The sequence below is a fragment of the Athene noctua genome, chromosome 4 (genome assembly GCF_965140245.1).
Source record: "Athene noctua chromosome 4, bAthNoc1.hap1.1, whole genome shotgun sequence".
NCBI classification, from domain to species: Eukaryota; Metazoa; Chordata; class Aves; order Strigiformes; family Strigidae; genus Athene; species Athene noctua.
In genome coordinates, this window is record NC_134040.1 from 73077248 (window position 1) to 73102828 (window position 25581).

Below are 25581 nucleotides of genomic sequence, written 5' to 3' on the forward strand. Positions count from 1 at the left end.
AAACACCATCAATATGCAGTACTTCCATGTTTGAGATTTCTTATCTATTACACCCACAAAGGAGATTCAAATGTGTTAGAAATGAAATGTTTTGTAAGAATACAAATTATACATGTTCATTTCATTAAAGACCAGAAAGACATATGCAGGGTTTTCTGAATGACAAATATCCAATAGAAATCAGATCTGCTCCACTTACTACTTGAAAAAATATTTTTTTAAAATCAAGTTAGGCCTCAAAATACAATTAGAAAAATCATGTCAAAGAAACAGTTCTACTTCTGTTTGCTACTTGTAGTTATTCATTGCTTTAGCAATGCAAGTCCACTATTGCAATCAAGTAATTTACAATTTCAGTAACAATTACCTGCTTATGTAAAACTCTACTACTTTTAAGACTTGGTTTGGATGTAATAATTTTTTGGCTAAAAATTTAGCATAAAAGAAATCCCATTTCATATATTTAATAAATTAAAAATAATTTACTTCAGCAAGCTTTCTATAAATTACAATTGAGATATTTAACTGCATAAACTAGAGAAATGTATTATTTGTCTTTTATTACTTGTCCACATTTGGCATGTGGACGTTCCCTCATTCCAATATCTAAATGCAGCACAAAATTATTTCTGACACCCCCGCTCATTGTTAGGTACAAAGCAAACAAACAGTGGACAAAGGTAGTTGTTTTTGTGGTTTTTTTTTTTTAAAAAAGATATTCTATTTGTTTCACAGATGAAGAACTAAATACTAATTTATCCTCACTGGCAGACATTACTACAGCATGTAAAATGTTATTGCCTCTATTTTCTACTCCACTTTCCTGCTAAAGATTACTGTCCATTTGGCAAGAACAACAGGAAAAACCCCCATGTGCTAGCTCATCACCAGGCATAGTTCATAACCTGCCGATTAGCCTAAAATGACTTTGTCAGTAACCTTCAGCAGAAGGCAGGAGTGATAACAGTTTAAATTGCCACAGATAAACCTGTCAAAAATCATGATTCAGCTCACAGAGAGACTAAGTGATTTGCCCAATGTCATACATTCAACTTAAGAGCTGGAACTTAACAGTATCTCACAGTCTTAACTATGAGCTAGCATTCATTAATACACTTTATTATTGAGGACAAAAAAAATGAAGTTTCTAAATTCATCCTGTAATTATCAGATTTATTGTTTCCAGTCTTTCTTTTCCATAATGCACAACTTCACCCAAGCCTACAAAAAGCTGCAAAATTTCCACAGTTTACCTAGAATACTCTCTCTTGCAAAATACAAATTTTATCAAATTCATGGACTGCCGTATTTTCGTATGGCTGGGCTAGGGATCAACCTTGACCACATGAACCTGAAACTGAAAGAATACTGCTAGATTCATTCTAGAGCTATGACACATGGTCATCTCATTCAGCAAATTCAGTAGGAGTTGATTCTTTTTCCACAAACTAGTATGTTTGTTTCACCTTTTTTTTCCAAAAGCACGAGTCCATCAGCAAAGAAAAAAACAACCTGATAAATACAAACTAAAAAAGAAGAATAATGTTAGCTATGAATAAACAAAGTTACACAACCACTATGAAAGAGTGTTTGCTCAGTATTTCTCTTTTCATCTGCCTGTGAAATAAAAAAAAGCTTTTTTTTTTTCCAATAAACAGACCAAACTATGTAATTTCATGCCATAATATTTCACTATTTGCTCTAAAAATAAACCACATTTATTCAATACATGTACTTGAGCTTCTCACAGCAAAAAGTATACTGGAGATGATGATTCATCTATATTGATTTCTCAAAGAGTGAACGAACACAACAAAAAATTACCATATAAAGATCCTGACCACAATGTGTAGCACAATGTAAAAGCAAGGCATGGGAGAAAATGGCCAATATGGTAGGAATTAGAAGAGTACAGGACAGATAATGTGTTAAGAGGTACCTTGTATATGTAACATTGGCTGAACACAAATATACCAACATTTATGAATGTATGAATACACTGACTACTAAATATAGAAGTATACTGATAGTGTTGCTGTGCCTCCACCTTCACACACACACACACACACTGAAGTGAAAACAACTTTCTAGTACAACCTATTATTTGCTTGAAAGGAAATAATGGGCTTCAATCATACCTTTGAAAACATGTTATTTTCACAGCTTGCAATACTTACTGCAACGGACAGTAAGGTAAACTACTCTGATAGAAAGTTTAGCAGAGAAGGAAAGTCAAAAACCAAATGAGTGGTATGTAAAATGCATCTTGACTACGGGAGTGAGAGTCAACCTAACTCTCTTCGTTCCATTTGAATGTACTTGTTGAAAATTAGGGGTCTCATCTTCCCATCTGCTGGAAAAAGGATCTAAATGGCAATCCAATTCATTAAATACATTTTATAAAGTATTTTGGCATCGTAATATAATCTTTCTACTAAGGGCTCAGACTCAAATGGAGAATCTAATGGCAGTCTTAGGTGAAACTAATGAAAGATTATTTCTTGTTCCTCTTCCTCACAAAAACCTAGGAATACCCACATTACCTCTTTCATAAATAAATATAATTTTCCATAAGTTTATCCACCAAGTTAATCACTAATAAGAAAATTAAAATTCTTATTTGGTAATACCTTCTTGTGCCTTTTCAATAGTTATGTACTGAACATGTACACTGAAACTAATTTTCAGTATCTTCTCCTCACTTGCAGAAATTAATAATTAATACTTTACTACTACTCAAGTAACACATTTTTAAGAACCACATTTAGGTGTTTAGGTTCTGGATTTAGACGTAACATAGACCTGAAATCTTCATGGACCTGGTGGTTCTTTCCTTATTTATACTACTTAAGACTACAATTTAACATATTGTTCCAGGCTCCTTCATCTACATACTAATCTACAAATGAGACCATTTCATTCAAGATGAAGGCAGAAATACACATAGTGAACCACTGCCACACTCCAGAATAATTTAGGGGCAGGAACTACTGCATAGGTCATAGCTTGTGTTGCAGTAATTTCCCAAATATTTCTGACTCAGGAATTATTACTAAAAGCAGCAATTTCTACAGTAGCTTGGAATCCTAAACTCTCTGAGCATCCGACACATCAGGTTTTCTGTTACGAGAGATTTCTCCCCCACGTAATTTGTGAGGAAGCTGAATAGAAGCATAGAAAATTGTCTTTGTCAATGAAATTTAATCTCACATTATTTTATATTATCCAGTATTGATTTTTTAAAGGTGTATAGTAAACTATGTCAAATTTGAATATTGAGACTAAAAATGACTGTCAAATTTCAATTATTTGAAATCAAATATAAGTTATCTTTAAAAATTAAGATAGTGACTAGAGGCGACTCTTGATCACCCAGTCAGCACGCTGACACCTCTTTCCCTTCAACCTTCCATTTGAGTTAATCAAAATAGACCGATTTTCATTTAGGAAATCCAGATTAATCTAAGTACTGTCAGACATTAATTTAAAATTTCTTTTCTCAAAACTGTGTCTGCTAAAGTCACTGAGATTTTTTTAAGAAGCAAAAGAGATATAAACAAAACCCCAAAACTTTAAAAACAACAAAAAAGCCACCCCTTTCTCACAGTGAGTGAAGACCTGCTTAAGATACAAGTGATTTGATACCATTTGACCTACAATGCAAGTCAATCTTTACCTATGACTGTTTTATGCTTTGTGCCTGATTTTAAAATTTGCTTTTTACTACATTATATCTATTTCAACTCTATTATATCAGAATTTTAGCATATTGCCTCCAGCAGCTCTTACTACACTCACCACATTAAAGCAAACTTCAATTTTTCCTTTGGGAAATTAAGGAGAGAATACCATCCCCAAAATGATGCTGATTTTGACATTTGTTATCAAGTAATACTAAATGTATCAGATCTTCTTGAATCTGAGATGCCTATCTGCCCTGGTAGCTACCTTACTCACTGTTCCATTTTCCACCGACCGTTTGCAATTGAGTCTTTTTTTTTTTTTTCTGGTATGACTTGAACAAGAGGGTGGAGACTCCTTACAGCTTTTCAGCATATAGTTGGGTAGATAGTGCCCACCCTCCAGAAGTTGAGTCTACAGTTCCACAAACCGACAATTAAAAATTAATGTATTCTTGGAAGTGCTCATGTCCTGAAATACTGGATAGTTTTTTTGCTGTTGTTGTTTTAAGTGACTAACCTATTTTGGGGGGAGATTTTTGTTTTTAAATTAAAAATAACTTTTGAAGGAACCATCAACATCACCATTTAACTTTAGAAAAAGATTTCAAACAGTGAATATCCATGAAATAGTCCTCTACAATTCAGAATTAGTTCACTCGGCTGTGGAGAAGCAGATTTCAAACATGTGCTGCTTTTCAGTGCTACCTGTGAGCTGCAGTGGGTCCCTTTTGGAATACTGGTCATTGGGAAACCAAATCAAAGCTCAGCTATGTGATCAAAGCTGCAGTATCTAGCATCTTAACAGCCATGGTTTTGTCAGTCTAGAAAAGACTGTAAGAATATAAACACAATTGCGTGAGAGTGTCTAATATGATGTCACCCACCTGACTGCAACAACAGGTTTCTGCAGAACAGCATGTGGGATAAACATCCACCTGCTGAAAAAAATGTGCCTAAAATTAGATTCAGAAAATAACATATAAATTAAGATCTCTCACCAATAATTGTCATGGAAAGCACAGTGAATTTCAACAAAAGCAAGTGTGGAGCAAGGCTTCTATTAATAAACTTTATCATTAAATCTACTACTATGAAGTCTATACTCACAAAGACTCTGCTGCTTATTAACAGTTCTTTCTCATCTCAGCAATATATTAGATTAAGAGACAGATGAACAGCTTACTTTTACTGTTAAAGTGCTAGAGGCTACATTCAGTTTTTGACAGTCACAGCGGTTTTGATATGTCTTGGTGGCACATTTCATTGCAGTGTTATCGTTACAAACTGAAAATCCAAACACTAAAACCACACACAGGAAAATGCTGGTGGATAGGCTTAGCATTTAACAGTCTTGTTCATTCGAGGATGATTAGCTTCAGAGAAGCTTCCAGCACAACATCACATACAGTAAGAATTTCCCCTAGTTTTGCCACCTTTCATCTAAGCAACATCTAAAGCAGAGAGTACTGAAGTAAGCTACACTCCAGTGTTTTGGGTTCCAACCACAGCCAAGAACAGCCCTGGTTATACACTGGTAAGAACCTTGGCAGCACAATCCTCTGCCTCTATCACTGCCAATACTAATGAAACAAAACTAGATGCAAACGGTTTCTTAGAAACCTGGTATTAATGCTGCCTGACTGGAACTATCTGTAATACTTGTACTAATTATTCCTGAGTAGATTAGACCAGAGAGTGCCAAGCCAGCCCAGCAGCCCTTTCTGTGTACACTCTGCTAGGTGACCACATCTCTAAATTCAAAATTATATTAAATGGTTGACACCAACACAAATTGCAAAGCAGCTATGAGTTTCAGAATCATTATAGCTATGATAAGACAATCATCACTGAAGCACCTTGAAAACAAGAAATTAAAAAAAAACAAACTCAAGCAATACATAATATTAATTTACATAAATAAAATAATCATCATAGAATGGTTTCAGTTGGAATAGATCATCTAGTTCCAAGCCCCCTGCCATGGGCAGGGACACCTTCCACTAGCCCAGGTTGCTCAAAGCCCCGTCCAACCTGGCCTTGAACACTGCCAGGGAGGGGGCAGCCACAGCTGCTCTGGGAAACCTGTGCCAGGGCCTCACCACCCTCACAGGAAAGAATTTCTTCCCTACTAATCTAAATCTACCCTCTTTCAGCTTAAAACCATTACCCCTTGTCCTATCACTACACTCCCTGATAAAGAGTTTCTCCCCATCTTTCCTGTAGGCCCCCTTTAAATACTGGAAGGCCACTATAAGGTTTCCCTGGAGCCTTCTCTTCTCTAGGCTGAATCAAGCAATACATAAAAAAGTAGTTTTATTAAAAAAGGCAAAGAGTAAAATACACTCATAAAAATCCCACTTTTGCTTTTTATTTGAAATACCGCACAGACTAAATGAAGAATGTGGAAAGAGAACAAAGGGATGATTTCTACACACCAGCAGTTCAGCTTTCCAGTGCCAGCATTTTATATAGCACATTACAGTCACTTTTATGCCTTCATCTGCATGCATCAAGTAAAACAGTTAGTCTTCATCTAGAGCTGTAACAACAGTATGTATTTGTACTGCTCAATAATACTACATTTGTACAACCTTGGTTGTTCTCTTTCCTTGGAGGTAGAAGATCATGGTTCTATATTGCTTTTTTTAAAAAGGAAACAAAGGAACATTACACTGCCCAGCGATTCTTTTTAAATAGTAATTCACTACTCAGGCTTTCAAATACTTTGGTCTATAACAGAAAGCACGCAAAATGTAATCTTTTTTTTCTACCACCTAGAAAGAACATACCTGACATTCATTTCTTATTGAGAAGAACATTGAATTGGAAAAAGTGAAAGGCTAGATACAATGTACCAAGGTCATATGAAAAGCTGAAGTCCACATACACCTCAGTGCAATTTGCTCATTATTAAGGGAATAATTTCACACTGAAATTACTATTTTTGTTATTTTTCCTTCAATAGCAGACATATAATCCCCATGAGATTATAGATATAGCTAACCTGAAATGTAATATTCTGTTAAGTATGCTTTTAAAGCTGTCTTTTTGAAAGCAATTTAATTTGTGAAGAGTTTAATTTATGCTTTGATAAATATTAATTTATTTCAAAACAATAACGCTCCAACATCTGAAAGTTCATCCCAAGAGATACTATTTTCTCATTAAAAACAGAAGTCAGAAATAAAATGTTTCTCCTAAATTACTCATCTTTACATCACAGAGGAAAATGAGAAGAGAAATATCGCAGCTAAGCCAACATAAACAACAAATGTTATGTTCCCCATCTGACAGTCAAAAAATGGAGGAAAACCACATTTCAAGCCATACTTGATTTTGAGCTTTCCAGACAAAATATACAATCACAATTATTTCATCTCACCACATAATTATTTGGGGACACAAACAAGGAGATTAAGTAAAAAAGAAAAAGGTGCTATATCCATAAAAAGTGTCATTAGTACCTGCAATACATGAGCCAACATGACATGAGAGCCAACCACCAAACCACAGATGTCCCAGCATGGATTCCCCTTCACCTCTATTACAGCACTGGAAGGGACAGCAAAACAATTCTCCAGCCCAATGACCCAAGCACTCACCTGGGATGTGGGCATTTGGGGTTTAATCCTTTTTTCAGAGGATATTTTTCAGTGAAACAATTTCAATTTTAGAAAGGGGGGCAAAAGTCTACATGATTAAGTCACTACAATCACCAGTAACAATCTTCACAGTACATTAAAAACTTAATCAAAGGCTGAATTACCTTAACTAAGGTGATTCACTTAAGGCAGGTTTAATGCATACTAACAAAAAAAAAAAAGGGGGGGGGACTTCTGTATCCAATGCTTTTTTTTTCTCCAGTGTCTTTTGAAAACTTGTGCAAAGACAGAAATCACAGAGATAAAATACAAAGTATTTGTTAGTCCTTGATCTGAAAGGCTAGCCAGCATTCATAGGTCCTTGCTGGCTTAACTTCATTAGAAAGACAAAATGATAATTCAAAATAGTATTTACCAAGAACATTCATAAAATCATGATTCTGTGATAATAACATGACGGAGAAACAGCACCCACATATTTTGCAACTGGTGCTACCAGAAAGTTCTGTGCTCTCTAGAGGGTTATCTGATATCTTGATGGTTCATGTGCAACGCTGCTGCTTTTTTTTCCTTCTTTTTAAGCCTCTCTCAGAAAATCCATTTTTCTTCAGGCACTAACCAATGACCCAGCTCTGGTATTTATGGTCAGTTTTATCAGTTCTCAGAGTCTCCCCTGTTCCAGATTTATGTTGATCAACACCTTCAGCGGCAGCTTCTATTGCTTCAGCTACCGCAGGAACACTAAGGCTAGTGTCCCTCTAATGAAGGATATCTACTGCACTTGTTGACTTTTACCAGATCTGTTTTCATGAAAGCCATTAACACTCTTCTGTATTCCAACAGAATATTTTCCAGTGTATATTTTAATAGCAAAGTTCAAAACTGCAATTTTATTTCTATAGTTACAAGACCTTGAAAAATATAAACACATTGAATGTTTACACAAAACCACTTTGGACAGATTGCTTCCATTAAACTTAATATACCGAACAGAAGAATCTGAAAAAAAAAAAAAAATTTTTCAAAACACAGCACAAATAAAATGCTATTTCATCCACTGAGTACCACTACTAAGACATTCAGAGTTATTTATCTTAATAAAAACCAACTACCTACTCCAAAAACACAGTTTGCATCTAATGGTATGTTCAGACTAGACTTCAGTAATTGGAGTCTGTACTCAAAACCAGAGCTCTGTGGTGCTGACAAAGCCCTGCCATTTGAATTCTGATCGGTGCAGAGTTTGGTCTGCCTTTGTACAAAGCAGTGGCTTTTCCCCAAGTCAGAAAGCCACACTCTACTGAAAGTTTCATTGGCTCTACCTCCTTCGTCAAAATTAAACATGCAAAAAGAACGTGAATCTGAGTTTTTAAACGCACTCATGCATTCACATCTAGAAAGTAAGTACATAAATTGATTTCAATTTATCTGAAATCTTACAAATTCTTACTAATGTTCTAGCTTTGAGAACTTGAAGTATTTGACTTCCCAAGAATTAGATGCCATTTCTATGAAGGTGTGGGTTCCTAACCCAACATTGTAAATAGCAGTTGGAAGAGAGTGCGCCATGAACAAGACTGCAGCTAACATCCAGATCTGAGGGTGAGGTTATCTGTTTAAGCATGAAGAGGATTTCTCCAACATCATAAGGCATCTTATGCAAACAAAACTTAGGAATTCCTGGAGGCAACTATTTAACATTTTCTTGAAACACATGATTTGGAATACTTAGCTTTCCATTTACTATAGGCAAGACTAACCAAGCCCAGTCACAAAATATGCTGTGGGTACTGCATACTCAGCTATGAGATTTTTCAAGCTTTAAAACATGTCTAATTACAAAGACCAAGTTAGTGCTTCTGTTTGATTCAGATAAACTACCTTGAACTTCAATCTGGCTGTGTGCAAGTGGGCTTTAATCTGACTATACGTAAGTGAAGCTGCACTGAAATCCCCTTGTAAGCAGATGAAAAATTTAACACAGGGGATTTCTTCTGAGGACTGTGCCTCTAAATATTATAAATCCATACCCTTCCATTACTGCACATACAAAATTGGTTCTAAAATAATTTAATTTCTTCTTTTTTAACCATTTCTAATCTAAACTCTTTATCTGTGAATTGAGCAGTACACTACAGAAAAATATACACCCACCCGAACAACCACAACCTACAAAAACCAACAAAGGCATAAACTTCATCAACCAATTTATCTCATTAACTCTCGTAACTCCCATTAACATAAAAAATTAAGGAATTGTGTGGTATAGCCTAACCGCATGTGCATTACACATTTCAAAAGATCTAAAAGGATTAAAGATGCCACGTTACATAAAATTTTACTCAGAGAATATTTTTTAAATGGCATTTGAGTTTGCATGTAAAATTCTATGACTGCTGAAGGAAAAAAAGGGCACAAACACTTCCTCATAGTTGTGCTGTTTTGACTCATACCCCTTTTTTTCTTGGATTCCTTTAATGCAAACACAGAAGATTTGAAACAAGAGTATTACATTAAAAAAAAGTCTCCCTATCAATTGCTGGATACACAATTATGAATATTTCATATTTAACTGCTTAAGACACGGTATTTAATATTTTATTATTTTTAAAGAAATAAAACCACCCAACCTTTTTACAGAGTGTGTAGAATAACCAGTTCCTCTTCTACACCATTTAAATTAAATTTTGGCCTCTTTTATGCTGTTCCTTTTAAATGTAGGGAGCTCGTAAAATAACAAATAGGGAAACAAATAACATCAGCTCCCTGTTGCAAGCAACAAAATTCTGAATTGAATATACGAAAAAGTAAGATTTCCTTAGTAAAGAGCATATACCAACAACAGGAGCTGACATTAGAAATCAGCTATCATTGACTCTTATGTTTCTTTCTGCATTCGGAGGTTTCAGTGTGAGAAGATAAATATTTCTTGAAATTCTAAACTGCTTTGGGAATCTGTTTCCGGCAACAGCTCACTAGCTATTCTATTTCTCCACTGAAAAACCAATTCCACTTGTAAGTGAAAGTAAAGATAAACACAAATCCCCCTTACTGAACAAAAATAACATATTTTGAAAACATAATTCTAGAAAGAGAGTTCTCTTTTTATCTGTATTACAGAAAGGTGAGCTGCTCCAAGGGACTGAAAACATACTGAAAATATTCCATTATTTTGTTTGGAGAATCTGTCCCACAAAAATCATTATTCTTAGCTGTCATGACTAAATTCAAAAGGATAGTATGCAAGATTGTAGCCATGCTCTGTAATGCTGGTAGGATGCTTAAGTCCTTATTTTCAGCTATTACTAACTGAAGGACTACACAGAAGACTGAGGAAACATGGAAACAAGGTGAAAGAAAACAGTACCAAATCAGAATTAGTCACAAATGCTCTTTTTTTTTCCTTCCTGAAGAATCTTTTCCAATTTCCAAGCAATTCCTAAGGACACTAGCCCACCTTTTCCTATATACTTTTTGAGTTAATTGAACAGATCACTTAAATTTGTAGCTTTATTGGTTCTATAAGAACTGTAAGAATAGTTTATTAGTAACAAAATTGATACTTTTAGAATCCTATGAAGAATCTCAAAGTGCTTGAGAGATACACCAGAAATAATCCTCACAGTACCGAACAGAAAGTTCTTCAGTCATTTTGGAGCTGAAATATTTTAAGTGTCACATAGTACCTGACACACTATTTCAAAATAAACAATGAAAAAAATGCACTGTATTTTAAAATTAAAAATTAATTTAATTGAAATTAATTCTTATTCTCACCTCTTGTCTAGCCAACTCTAGCATATCAACTTTTCTATTTTGATGCTCTCCAAAACCTTTTTCAAGCATCAAGTCACCTCTTCAACTTGTTTCTCCAGCACCTCCTCCTCAACAGGTCTCTAATTCAATTTCAGGGAGCAGAGTCATGTGCCCAATCCCATTTCCTTCTCTGTCATTTTTTACCCAATCTGTCTATTGCTATGTTCCAAATCCACAAGCATAGTTCTTCTTTCAACATAATTCACTATCCCTCCACTCCCTTACTATTTGGCCTTCTGCATCTTTATCACCCATCAGTATTAAAGTTTCCCTGCTTTTCAGTCATCTCCTCCCAGAGGCCTTCTCCCATCCCTTTGACAACACGAGTGATTGCTTTCATGCCTTGGACTCACTCTGTGCTCAGCTCTTCTGCCACCCTCTTCAAATGCAGGGGCACCCTTGGCATCTCCTGGACCTAATGTGAATCCCACATTCACTTCCTCTGCTCCTACTCTGGTGCTGTGTGAACATGTCAGGCAGGAATCCTCATGTTAGGCTGAATTCTTCCACTATAAACTGTTTTTTTCCCCTTCCTTCAGCTCCACTACCTCAGGAGCTCTACTCAGCTTAAGTTCAATAGAGCTAGAAGAGTCAAAACTGAAGTAATACGCAGAGTGCAGTGGTGGCCAGTACCACATTATCTGCATTAATGTTTTTTAAATTCTGGTTGACAGTCTACTGACTGTCTGAAAGATTTCCAAAGATATCTTGTGAACCAACCACAAAGCTTTTAATCTGCATATGCATAATGCAAGGAAACAAACTTACTTTTACTTACCTCATTCTATATTTCAATTTAGTTTATTTTTATTGGGCTGTAAAGTAGATATTAATGCATTTTTTAAAATATTTTATTCTCCCCCCCCCCGCAACAAAACCCCCAGTGGTAGTCTTTTCAACTTTTTCCTCAAGTTGTAGATGCTGTGGTAGTATGTCTTATACTCAAAGAAAGTTCAGATCAGCATTTCTCAACCTTTCAAAACTCAGGGTAGAAATCAACACTTACTTCCGGGAGACTTACATGTCTTCTGAAAGATCATCTATTCATCTACTTATTGACTATCCCTGCCCTGCTTAGAGTGAAGATCTAAGAGGATTACAGAACCTGGTGGCAAGGCTGAAGGCTTGTTAACTTAATAAGGCTGTGGATTTAAAACTGTTAAATTAAACAGGTTTTAAAAATGACTTAACTCTGCTAGTGTGGATAAGATTTAAGAGCCTCTTCTCTGATCTTTATCTAGTTCATGAAAAAGAAGACCATGTGAGATAGTAGGGCACTGGCATACACAAACGAGTAAAGGTCCACAGGATGTTAGCTTTCTTTTAGCAAGCTCTTAGCTTCAGAATAAAAGCTTCATCTTCACCAAGGCACATTACTGCAGCACACTGAACTCTGCTGGATTTGTTTAAAATAAGCTTCTATAACAGCTATGCCCTATATATGCCAACTCAGATTGTCATCTGATTATCTTTGAATACTTTTCATCCTAACACTTCTTAATCAGGCAGAAGCGCCTCATTCTTCCTCAGTTTTTAAATAAATAAAATGCAGAATATAACCTAAAGAATTTAGATAGCATGCTAATAAAGAATAATTGAAGAAACTTGTTTCAAATTGTTCAGTATTGATCCTTACTCCTCTGTGCATGTGAGACTACATTCTTTTTCTTGAGTTCAGCAGCTTGAAAGCCTGAGAAGAGTACCTTTGTCTTTAATCAGAGCTTGTCTTGTAAGACTGTGGTTCACACAGCATAAAACAGCGCTTCAGTTCTTTAAAAAGCTTTTAATGTGCATGTACATTTTGAAAGTTTAGATGCTGAGGAGAGGAAGTCAAGAGAGCTAATATGCACATCTTTCCTTTATAAAAAGGAGAGCAGAATTACCTCACCTTACTGCAACACTAATGCCATGAAACAAAATCAGTTTTATTAGCAAAGGAACACTAAAGACTGAGGAGGGGTTCAGGTGTTATGAAGTCCAAGAGGACACTCTCTGATGCACTTCTATGCAACAATGGCAGCACTCATTCTCTTCACAGGAGAATGATGTCTGTATTAATTTTTAAGTAACATGGAAATGCTTACCTTTGATCAAATGTGTTTATGATTAATAGCATGCTTCCCAGCTAGAAACTGTAAAATTATACTTTGCACATTTACAGAAAACAAAAACGGACAATCTATATTCGACTCTAAAGAATCGTGCCAACTTGAACAATAGAAAGAACAGTTAAGCAGACAATCAGAGCTTTTCATTCAATTAAAAAAGCCCACAACTTTACACCATATTTTCAAAATCACACGTGGAAGGCTGAGCTTATCAGCACCATTTCAAACAAAATTACTGTGCAAGAGAGACAGGGCATATACGTACACACAAGAGAATCTCGTTCTCATCTTTAGGAGATCAGATAAACTCTCAGGTATTAAAACGAGAACCTGTAAGAATGTAAGTGCCACTAGAGGTGGAGGTGAATTAAACAAAGGCCAAATAAGATAGGAACAAAGACTTAGACAAGAAATTGTATAACTTAAAATTCTGAAGTGTTCATAGTCTTATGCTATAAAAAACCTTATCACATGCTTGAGTGCCACAAGAAGTGTCAGATGAGCATCACAGTCCTAAGCTTCTAAGGGCACAGGGATAAATTATTTCTGTGGCAGACTGCTTGCCAATGCCACAGTCTAGCAGGCTCAGAATTGGTAACAGTATCTGTAAATGAAAGATAAAGAGCTGAATTTGACATCTATGTTTCATTTTCCTCTTAACTGGAGAATCCAAATCTGTATGTTTCCAGGAAACATTGAATGGCATTTTAAAGATGGCAGATAAACATCACATGTCAAAGAATTCCAAATACTGGACTCAAGTTTGTCTTTGGAGTGATTGTCCTTATCCCCAGAGCATCTTCCCAAGTGCCTATGATTTCCTGATGTTTAAGAGCATGCAGAAGAGAAAATAGACTTAACTGTTTGCCACTGTGCTGACCAAGACCAGCAATATCTACGGGACAACAATAAATGAAAGCAGTTATTCAAACACTCTCAGTGCAGTAAGGCTCTAACTAGGACCAGCCCCACTGTTTAGTCTAACAATCAGAGGACAGTGCCCCCTCTATACTCAGGGAAGATATCAAGTCCAAAAAAGAGCACTTGGATGCGAGATTCTCCCACCTCAGAGCCACTCACTTCCTAAAATTAATCCAGATCACTTCAAAGCAGCCATTCTCAGTCCACAAAAATCTGCTCTCCAGAAAGATTCTGATTTGGTGATGTGAAAAGAAAAGCAAAGAAATTGATCTAGTGCAACTGACCCAAGAATTCACTGCTGATTTTGAGATGAGCTGTTCTGTCTACTGACAAAAAGGCATCTGACAGGAATTGAGACGTAACAGATGCATGATTTTCCTTTGCACACACAGTAACAAGGTGTACGTATGAACAGGCTGACCATATGATATTTCACCTTTAATTACTGAGACACACTGTTGCCCACACTCGGATGTGCATATAGGCAATGATTTAAAGAAGAAGAAAAAGAAACTTTCAAACCAAAGGAGGTTAAGCAGTACAGTAATATTAAACTACACTCTATACTCTCCATTCATTTAACAGATTTAGTCATAAATACCACAAGTGTCTGTAGTCCAAATACTTCAACAGAACATTTTCTTTCTTATTGCTTATTTCATGTTCCCTATGTTTGACACAGCCAAGGACAAATTGAACACAAGAGGGTAGAAAAATATATGTTTTCTTTTTCTTGGAAGTAGTACACTAAGATCAGAGGCAAGAGAACATTTGAATAAAAGGACAACGATGGAGACAAAGAAAAGACCAAGGAAGGTGTTAAGCATACCATAAGGAGAAGGGCAAATGCACTGCAGGGGAAGTCCACCACCAAAGACAAACAATGCAACGTAACAAGTTTCCAGTTTTATTATAACAGCTGCAGTTTCAGGCTTGCTGTTTTCCGTAGTTCCTACCAATGCACTAAACACGGGGGCAAGAAGGGGAAGTACCATGTGAAAACCATTTCACTTAAGGAGAGCAGAGGAGAAGGATTCCTAGTTGACCACATCCCAGTCAGCCCCTTCAGCTCTTCCTACCGTACAGGATGTCTATTAAGCCACCGAACCAGAGGTACCCATTGCAGAAAGCCAGACACTGTGCATACAGAAACACAGCAACAGCACTACTGACTGAATTTTCTAATCAGACACTGGACCACCTAGGTAAAGCAATTTTATTGGTATTTGATTTCTGTCATAATAAGAGAAAAACGAAAAGATTTTTATTCTCTTTAAAAAAAACCTGCTCCCCTTCACAAGCCCATTAAAAGTTAAGGGCTTTAGACTTCCCTTCTGCACAGAAATTTTCTGAACGATCAAAGCTTTCTGAGTAGAGCAATAACCTGTAACTCACCAGGCAAATTAAAGTGGAGGGAAAAAGACACCATTTTATTTCAGGTAGGGGGTTTTAAACGAATCTACAGAAATGGAGTAATATTAAATCAAGAATAAAGGGAAATAAAGACAGCCCCCTCTTCCAGCTGAAAACAAAGCAATCCCACAAAAGCATCTTCCACTAATACACAATAAAAAGGGTATCAGAAATAAAATAAGGAATTTAAGCATCAAACTAAAATACTGTGGATTTGTTTTTTAGTTTATAAATCAACTTCGAAACCTAATTATTTTCTAAATAAAGGGATTACACGAGTTTCACAGCTGTTTTATCAAGCAGCTTAATGTTAGCTGGCAGGTTTAAGATTGCTATCAAGGTTCAAAGTATGGAATTAAATATTTCTGTACTACCAACACCACTCACAGTAGATATTCTCTTTTTATTCTTTTCAAAGCACACTCAAATCTACACACCAGTGTGCCAGTCGGATGCAGATTTTTCTAGCTGAAGAAAAAAAAAAATCTGTGGAAGCTGGTTTTCCATAAGTGTCTGGCTTTTCCTCCCTGAGGTATTTATGCAATTCGCTATTAAACTTCTAAACAAAACTAAATCCTTTCAACAATGTAACACTAGGCACTGCACCATCTTTGGTACAGGAAATGGATTCTGAAGAGCTCTCCAGTAATGTGGAAGTCAACGATTTCATGACTGAACAGCAGTATCTACTGACCTCAGCTGAGACTGTGGACCCATTGTAAAACACCCTATAGATATATCCAAAATAAAAAAGTCAATGTCTGCCCTGGAGAATATACAGTTTAAATAGCAAGTCAAACAAAGGAAGTACTATCAGTCATATCTGCAGATGGGAAACAGAGGCACAAAGAGCTTTAAATGATTCTGTGCAAGGTTATAAAGGATGTCTGTGGCAGAGCCAGGAACTGAGCCCGGAAGCTCTCAATCCTAGCCCAATACCTTTGGATACTGAGACAATCCTTCCTTTTGCTTATCCTCCCTCTCTCAAATACTTATCTCTGAGAGGAAACACATTAACACCATGAGAGACAGTCTATTTCCCTTTTATATTTATAATCTTCATTAAATTTTCTCTAGCTTAACATAGGATACGTAAGTGTTACATAGAAATAATTAAAATTGTACAAGCAATTATAAATGTAGAAGCAGAATGTGGAGTTTCAACAAGTGTGAGAAGAAACAAAAGCATGCATGATTTAGAAAAACTTCCAAAAATGTTTTCTAATGATCACTCTGGAATATGAATAGGTGCCTATCTCCACATTCTCAAATTAAGACATTTCACATGTCAAAGTTGCACCTCAACACTCTACTTCTATAGGATGGAATACATGCAGGAATGCAGAATTAAAACTACACAGGCAACAATAAGATACACTTTTGTTTCTTTTTTTTAAAAAAAAGAAGGCAGATTTTGTATAAATTCATACAAACACAATCAAAATCAGGTATCATCAAGGAATGATTCTCCAGCCTACCATCACAAATGCCAACTATGAAACTAACTGCATTAGCCACTGTCTCTTGCATATTTCTGCAACCACTTTTTTCTCCAAGTGACATACTTCATAATCTCATCTATTATCACAACGTGAGCCTCTTATAAGAGTACCTGACCAACAGATGTTTACTGATATGACATTTCTGTCTATTGTTTTATTCTGCTAACTGCTGTTCAGCGCGGATTTTAACATCTGTTCCAATCTACACCCGCTGTCATGCTTAGCAATCCCAATATTTATTTTCAATCCTTTAATAACGTTATTGATCTGCGAATGCACATTTTGAGCCCCACTGTTGCTTTCTAATCATTATAAATTCTCTGATCTAAGAAGTTTCCTTTGATAATTAATTTCTGCCAGGATCTTAGCAGATCTTCGTGCCCCCAACAGCAGCACTTGTTTCAGCTCCTATCAGGTTTTTGAATCCTGCTAAATAGTCAAACTGTGAGAGCTGCCACCCTGAGCTCCCTTCTTTGGGGTGCTTAGGATAAAAGAAAACCAACTGCTAACATCACACATTAAGTCCAACAGACAGAGAAACCTGACCTGCTTAAATCCTCATAGACAATAAGGCGGCCCATCATCCCTACCACCCCAAGTTGTGTGCAAAGTTCAAACACCATGGCTGGGGGAAGAGAACCTGGCTCCATTTATTTTCCTTTTTGGCATTAAGGCTGTTTCAGCAGTTCCCAGGCAAGCCTACTAGATCACAAATGACCGATGCTAAGGCTGTATGGATGTGGGAATTGAAAATTTTACTGTTGCTTTCCTGTGTTACACAGCATGAGAATGGACACGTGGGTTTACATGACAACGCAACACAGCTGAGCATTAGCAGAAGCTCACAAAACAACCTCCTGTTTGTGGGTTTTAGTTTCCACCTCAGTTTAAAAGTTTTTTTCAAATATCTCAGATGCTAGTGGTTCTCAACAGAAAAACAAAGTTTTAGGAACGCCCACAGCAAGAAATTATTGCTGCAGTTAGAAAGCCCCCTTCAACAACCGAATGAGCATCTTCTAATAGCCTGTAATGCTCCTTTACCCTCTCATTTCAAGAAGACTTCACAACAAGTGGTATCGCCAGAGGTCTCTATCAGGTTTCCAGAAAAAAACCAAGAAAAAATGGAATAGCTTTAGTACTTGCCCACTGACTGCACTGTAACATTCCTCGATAAATTTTCCCACTGACATTGAGTATAATACAGTCAAATCACACCATCAATACTTACTCAGCATAAGCATCAACTCTACTAGGCATGGCCAACTTCTGAGCTATTCATGCTTTTCTTTTGAAAAGGGAGATCATTTGAATCCTTCATTTCTCTCTTCCTGTCTACACTTAGTCTGAAATCTCATCACTGTCGAACATATTTTTTAATAATGTTTTCAGCTGATCTCTGTACTATCTAGACAACTCTGTTTTAGGTTCTGCTGAGAAGACAGCCCTAACTTCGGAAACTTGGACTATTAAAGAAACTAGCAGGAGAACCAGTACGTCTTAGGTACATACAAATTCAAGAGAAAATTTAAATGTGTATCATCTTAAATCTATCCTCTAGCAGAAAAATTAGAACAGCTCTCCAACATCTATCAGCTTACACACAGAGCTACATTTAAGATTCCTGCAATAAGCATACCCCTGTAAAACTATGACAAGGAACTTAAGATAATACCTGGTCGACATACTTCGTGAAAATGACAAGATGAATAACATGAGCAAAAATTTGAAAGTAAGTACCCTAAAATTTTCGTATGCGCTTTTGAAGGAAACAAAGCCCACGTAATCATGCAGTCCCTCAACAACTTGCTCCTGATGACCAGTTCCAAGCAGATCTGACAGCTGACTGTGGTTCTTAAAGCTTTTCCGCTATCAACCTAGCTGAAGGCTTTCACTTACCAGTAACAAAAAAAAAAAAACCACACCACACACCAGAAAGCATTAAATTAGCATCCGTACCAGAGAGGAAGCTGCAGCAGGAGTGTAACTATTATTTGCTCTCCCAGGCAAGCTGGCTGCTCAGAACAGAAGAGTTGGGCAGTCAGCAGAGTTTTCCATCAGGTACAGCAGTATGCTGCCTTTGTCCAACCAGTACCCAAGGAGAAGTACAGAAGGCTTTATGCATCAAAACAGCAGGGAATAGAAAGAGGTTAAGAACTTGCAAGGAGAAACTGCAGTAGTTACACTGGTGAAAGACTACAGAGGTTATAGAAAGAAACAGGGTTATTGCAGTGGGGGAGATACAAGGCACAGGATTTGTTAATCCCCACCACCCACCCAGCTTCATTAGTTTTAAGACTCAAGGAACCATTAGTTTGTTTATTGCCATGTGTCACCACATACATAATACAGAGAATGCAATATACATAGTGCTGTGCAATAACAGGGCTGGCAGCTCCATAGTCATTGATACAGTTCAGGAAATCACACCACACTACATGCTGTATTAACCTTTTCTGAAAATTATGGCATCTTCTGAAAGGGCATTTATGAGCTTAGTACTACTTCGGGGTATAAGCAGAATGTTTATGACTTAACAGCCTTCATCCATGTTCACTTCATTTAACTTAACAGCAACTTTCATTTACTAGTTCCCCTTCAGCAAAATTAGTTTAGGAAATCTGACTCTGCCACTCATCTAGAAACAGATTTTCTTCTTCAATTCCCAGAGAGAAACTGTATTTGCAATCATCTTTATGTTATAGTTAGCAAAACAAATAGGGCATTCATTCACTTCAATGATGTCCATAAAATTGGCATTTTGCTTTCTGGACTTTTTTTTTAAAACAACACTTTTCATATAGGAAAAGCTCTTATCTCCCACTTCTTATCCCTCAGAGTCAGCTCGTGTTCTTAGAAGTAATGCCTTCCTAGTAAAGCAAGCTCTGGACAAAGTGGACAAAAGATGAAAAGATCATCTTTCCCTGTCTCCCAAAGGAAAGAAGACACAAGAATGCCTGTGAAACCCCAGAAACAAAGATACATTCAAGGCTTACTGTAAAATGTTGAAATCTATCACTAATACACACCAAGTATCAGTTAATTGCACAAGGACATGCATGGTCACAATTTTAATAGCACACGGTACAGAATAACTAATAAACTGAAGCAACATTCCACATGTTATCACTTTCTACTCTGCGCAACATCTGGAAATGCAAATGTTGCACAAGAGGATATTATAGAACATTTAAAAAAAAGAGAGAATATTCCATATCCAAGTTATTTTTTCTAATAAGGCTTTGAGAAACTCCAAAGCACAGCCATTCACACATGCAGTACGTTGCCAAACCAGAAACCTTTTTGGAGGAGAAGCAGTATCTGAAAATACAGACACCTTTACAAAGGTCAACAAGAAAATATATAAACAAGTTAGATGGGTATTTTGCTTTTGTTTTAAGTTGAAGAGCTTTTGCAAATGCAAGGTATCGTGGTAAACACCTTCAGGTTCTGGAGAAGACCAGACTGGTTTTGATACTGCTGAAGCTTCTTTGCAGTATTTTTTATGGTCTATCTTCCAAAAGAAAAAAAAAAAAAAAACAAACAACACAACACACACACAAAAAACACCACACATCACCATCTCTTACCAATTAATCTACACACAGAACAAAACTCATTAACAGGTAGTGGCATGATAATTATTATTTTTATATTCTAAAATAAAGAATCTAATGAGTCTCTACCAAGCAGAGAAAACAATACAGTCTAATGGAAGAACACCTGTATTTTAAATCCTCATGCAAACTTAAATACACCTCTTAAGATGCTTTTAAGATATTCCAATCATGTAAATACAACTGAGGGCAAATCGGTGTAAGGCTTCCTTCATTGACTAAGTAAACTAAATCATTCAGCTATGCTTTAAAATAAAGACTAGTCCTGCCAAATTGGAACCCCTTAAGTCATTTCTTAAAAATAAAATAAACTTCACAAGGAGGAAACCACCTAAACCATTCAGAAACTCCACTTCAAACACAGAAACTCTGAATATGCAGCCATCACAAAGTGGGCAGCAAGACCTTTCAGAGAAGCTGTTCCGCCTTGTCATTAAATAAAACAAAGCAAGGTCAGTCATCTCATAAAATTGTATTTCCCAATACAGGCTCTAGAATGGATAATCACAAATGAGGCTAACAAGTCTTGATTACAAGGTATGACAGAGTCTACAGGTTGCACAGATCCTAGGAAGCAACAGTACAGACAGAAGGCAATGTCTTCCCATCACAGTACATAGATTTTCCAAATCACTTAGAAAAGATACTTTGAGGAAAAACTGACTAAAGAAGTGGTGAGGACAGAGTACAAATAACTTACTAGATGACAGTAATTCAAAGACTTCTTTTTAAAGGAAGAGAAGTAAAAACATAACCCATTAAAAGCCAATTGCAAAACCTTCATGGATTCAACAAGAACATAACTTCCCTGCTTGTGTTTAACATTTGTTATATCTGACTCAAAGGAAATTTACTGATAGTCGGAATCACTACAGAAAGTGCAACTGCCAAAATAAAACCTCTAGAGTTGACAAACTAATAACAATTTCAAGTGTTCTTCACAGGATGTTTATCCTTAACAATTACTTAAGCTTTCCAAATAAATTACCTTGTTCTATTTGACTTCCTTTTAATAAGACAGCTAAGGTACCGAGATGCTTTTCTTCTCCTTAACAACTGCAAGTTTTAATAAGGATGTATTATTACGGGTATTTACATAACAGTAAACCAATAATGGTAAGAACGCTGATGTGTTTTGCTAGAAATCCACAACAATTCTCAAAAATACTTTGTCTTGCTGTATTTACTATCTGACTGTCCTCATCCTGAAGCAGAGGCCATCAACTGTTTTGAAATGGGGCAGGAAAAGATACGATTGCAACAAAATACCGTCAGCACATGACACTTACCCTAACAGGAGGGCTCCGTGCTTGCACCCTTTGCTGCTGTCCACCTTGCGAGCTCTGCAGGTCCTTCGATCCGCAATTAGCGATAGTGTTGATGGGGACCCTTAAAGCATTTGTGCTACCAGTCCCACCACCAGCGCCGGGTTTTCGAGGCCTCTGTTTGATGCCATCCAGTAGTCTAACAAGCAAAATATTACTGGGAAGTTCATCAACACTGCAGTCCACTAAAGTCCTGCACTCTGGGCATCGAAGCTCATTTCGAGAGCTCACAATGCCCAGCAAACAGCGTTTACAAAACGTGTGCTGGCAAGGCAAGACTTTTGCAGAAGCATCAAGGCGTTCTAAGCAAACAGGACACTCCAACAGATCCAGCAAAGCTGATTCATCCATTTTCTTTGTATTACTTAAGCAAAAAACAAATCTTTGCAGAATTTGTGTGTTTTGAGCACTCCAAGGATATCATGTTACATCCATTCCTCTTCTGACTGTACTCTGAAATTTTTTGAGGGAAAAAGGCATTAATAAGCTGGAAAAAGAGCCAGCAAAACTATTTTATATGAAGATGCTCATACAAGGAGCAAAATAAACGACCTGTACACTAATTCAGTAGATATTTTCAAAAAATGAAAGAAACTTCAGAATAGCAACAAATAATAATAGTGATCAACATCTATTTAGTTAAAATATTATAACAAATGCTAACAGCTAAGGTTTTTAAATTCAAGTCTCCATAAATTTTAATCTTGAGTGATTCTGTTTTCTCAAATTATTCCAGAATCAAGAGCTATCCCCAGTACAGCATTATAATAAAGGTTACTTTTCATCGTTCTTGCTTAATACACCTGTATCTCTGAACATTTACTTGAAATTCGCTTTTTTCACAAGACGACGGCAAAGGTATCTAGAACTGGGCCCAAAACAACAGAGTGCACGCAACAGGGCACCGCAAGGGGAATTACATTTACGCCAAGACTAAGCCAAGAGCAGACTACATTTCTACCATTTCTGTGAGAACTAATAGCAGCACGTTACACACATCGGTCTCGAAAACAGCCTCTCTAGCTTCTAGGGTTTTAAGCTTACCACAGGCACTGACTCGGGTTCGTTACAGAGCCGCCTTTAAGAAGCGCTTGAGAAACTATCGCCAAGTGATTTACAGCAGGAAGTGCTACTGCCATATCGGTAGGACAACACGAGTGCTGCGTACGCAGCCACAGGGGCAGGGGCAAGCCTTCAGCCAGCCTAAGTGTATGCAGCGAGGGGCTACGAAAGGGAGGGAAAAAAATCCCGCCACCAAAAAGCCCCGCGTGTCCGTGCCCCCCCCCCCCCCCAATGTCATTCTGCGGGAAGTCACGCCAGACTGCCCCACAGGGGAGAAAACGCCTTGCTGGGTTCGGCAGTCCCCGCCGCTACGCGCCCGCGTACTCGGCGCGGGAAGGCAGCCCCGGCGCGGGCCGCTGGCCCAGCGCTTCCCGCGGCGGCTCGGCGGGGGCCCGGCCGGCGGCGCAGCCCCGTGCCCCCCGGGGGGCTGCCAAAGCAGGCTCCGCGCGAAGTTGAGCGCCTCCGCCCAGCCCCCGCCGCCGGCCTACGGAAGCGGCTCCGCTCGGCTCCCCGGGTGCGTGTCGCGGCGCCCGTCTCCGCACCTACCTGCTCTCAGGCTCCGCGCCCATACCGGCTCCCTTATTTACTGGTATTTCCCCGCTCTCCCCGCTTTTAAAAGCGCCTCGCAGGCAGGCAGACGCCGCGGCAGGCGGTACGCGCCCTCCGCGGGCCCTCCGGGAAGAGGGGGGCAGCGGGGACGGCGCCCCCCGAGGCGCATCCCGCGGCGGGGCGGGGGAAAGGAGGCGGGCGTGGGGCAGGCCCGGGGCGCAGGGCTGTCACCCCGCCCCGCGGCGCCGAGGGGAAGGGGGCGGTCGGGCCTGCGGCCCCTCCGCCCCGCCGAGCCGAGCCGCCCCTCAGGGGAGGCGGGAGCGTCCCCGGGGAGGCCGAACGCCGCCCGCCTCCCCGTCCCTCCCCGGCTCTCACCGTGCGGCGCCGCAGCGGGCCGGAGAGGCTGCGCCGCCCCCGCTTTGTTCCCGTGAGGAGCCGCCGCCGGCCCCGCCGGTGCCTCTCCCGCCGCGGCAGCGCCGAGGCTCCCGTCCCCTCCCCGCCGCGCAGGGCTGACGCGAGGGGCGGCACCGCCCCGCCCGGCACCGCCCCGCCGAGGGGGCCGCGGGAAGGGCGGCCCTCGCCCCCGCCCGGCCCGGCCCGGGCCGCCTCCCCTCCGCGGCAGCGCCTCCCCTCACGGGAGGGGGCGGGGCGTGGGGCCGGGCCCCGGCGGCCGCCCCCCCCCCCGCCAGGTGCCGCGGGGTCGGGGCTGGGGCGGCGGCGGGTTCCCGGGACGGGGGAGGCGCTCCCCGCCCGGTTTGCGAGGTGGGGGGGCCTGGGCAGGCACCCGGGGCTGTCGCTGGCAGCGTGAGCGCGGCGGTGGAGCCAGCGGGCGGGTGGTGGGAGAGCCCCCCCCGCGCTCTGTGGTAAATCGGGTCGGGAGTGCCGGCCCGCGGCTGCCAGGCCCCGCGGGAGGGGCAGCCGGTGCCCAGAGCCCGCGGCCGCCCGGCCGAGGAGGCGCTCCTCAGGCGGAGCGGGCTCGTGGGGGGGGCGAGGGGGCCTCCCCCGACGGGGCAGCAAGGCCTGACCCCGGCGCTGCGGCCTCTGCTCCCGGCGCGAAGGGGCGAGGCCGGGACGAGGGGGGGTCGCGACGCCTCCCGGCTCGGGGCGGGGGTCGGACGCCGTGGTGGTGGGTGAGGGCGGGGGGGGGACAGGAGCGGAGGGGAGCGAGGGAGGGAGGTGGGCGCCACTGCCCTCGGGCACAGCAGCGCTCCCTCAGGCCCTCGCAGAGCGCTCTGCGATCAGGTCGAATGCAGCGAAAAGCATTAATTTCGGGTGTGCGTGACTCCCTCGGCGTGACACAAAGTTAGTTGTTACTGTTGCTCAATTAAATCGTCAGGTGAGGTCAGAAACTGCCCCAAATTGGTGTGTGTTTCTCTTGACGACACATGCACCTGTGTTCAGGAAATAAAGTGCTTGCATCAGGGGCATTTTGTCTGAAACAGTTACGGACAAGACTGGGAATGAAGGAGGAAGTAAACCTTAAGGTACATAGTAATTATCACAAAAGAAAACGGCAGAAAGGAATTTAAAAATCCCACACTTTTTAAATTGGATGAGGCACCTTATCTATGGATGGGGGAAAAAATGTAGAGAAATGCGTAAGGTCCAGTTAATCATCTTGTCAGCTGCAACTCAAAAAGGACGGTTTCCTGCTTGTGTGTAGTTTTGAGCTATTTCAAGTTTGTTGTCCTTACTGAATTTTGTGTGCATATGAAAAGCTGCACTTTTTTTTATGCGTTGTGTATGTTTGTGTAAGTTGATAGCATGACAGGCTTTTCTGTCTTGCGTTCTGGGTTTGTTAGCTTGGTTGTTTCCCATGGTAATAACATTCTGTAATTATTAGGATCTCCAAATAAGCGCTCGTACTGAATACATCTCTATTTTTTTATTATTATTAGTAGTAGTAGCAGAAATACTGAAAATGCTGAATATCTACAGTTTGTTAAGAAACAAGGCTTCCTCCCCCATGAATTCTGGAGTTTAGGA

The 25581-nt window shown here is 39.5% G+C and overlaps 1 protein-coding gene across 2 annotated transcripts in view; it reads right to left on the reverse strand.

The window, feature by feature from the left end:
• SH3RF1 (SH3 domain containing ring finger 1) overlaps positions 1–24085 on the reverse strand; it is an 86722-nt gene extending 62637 nt beyond the window's left edge. The window contains exons 1-2 of one of the 2 annotated variants that reach the window (XM_074905738.1): positions 23971–24085; positions 21949–22437 (exon numbers count right to left, since the gene is read on the reverse strand). In XM_074905738.1, coding sequence (XP_074761839.1) covers positions 21949–22335 — 387 coding nt within the window. In that variant the 5' untranslated portion in view covers positions 22336–22437; positions 23971–24085. Of the gene's footprint in view, positions 1–21948; positions 22438–23592 lie in introns of both variants that reach the window. The other variant, XM_074905739.1, reaches the window with a different exon arrangement.
• Between the last annotated feature and the right edge of the window lie 1496 nt (positions 24086–25581).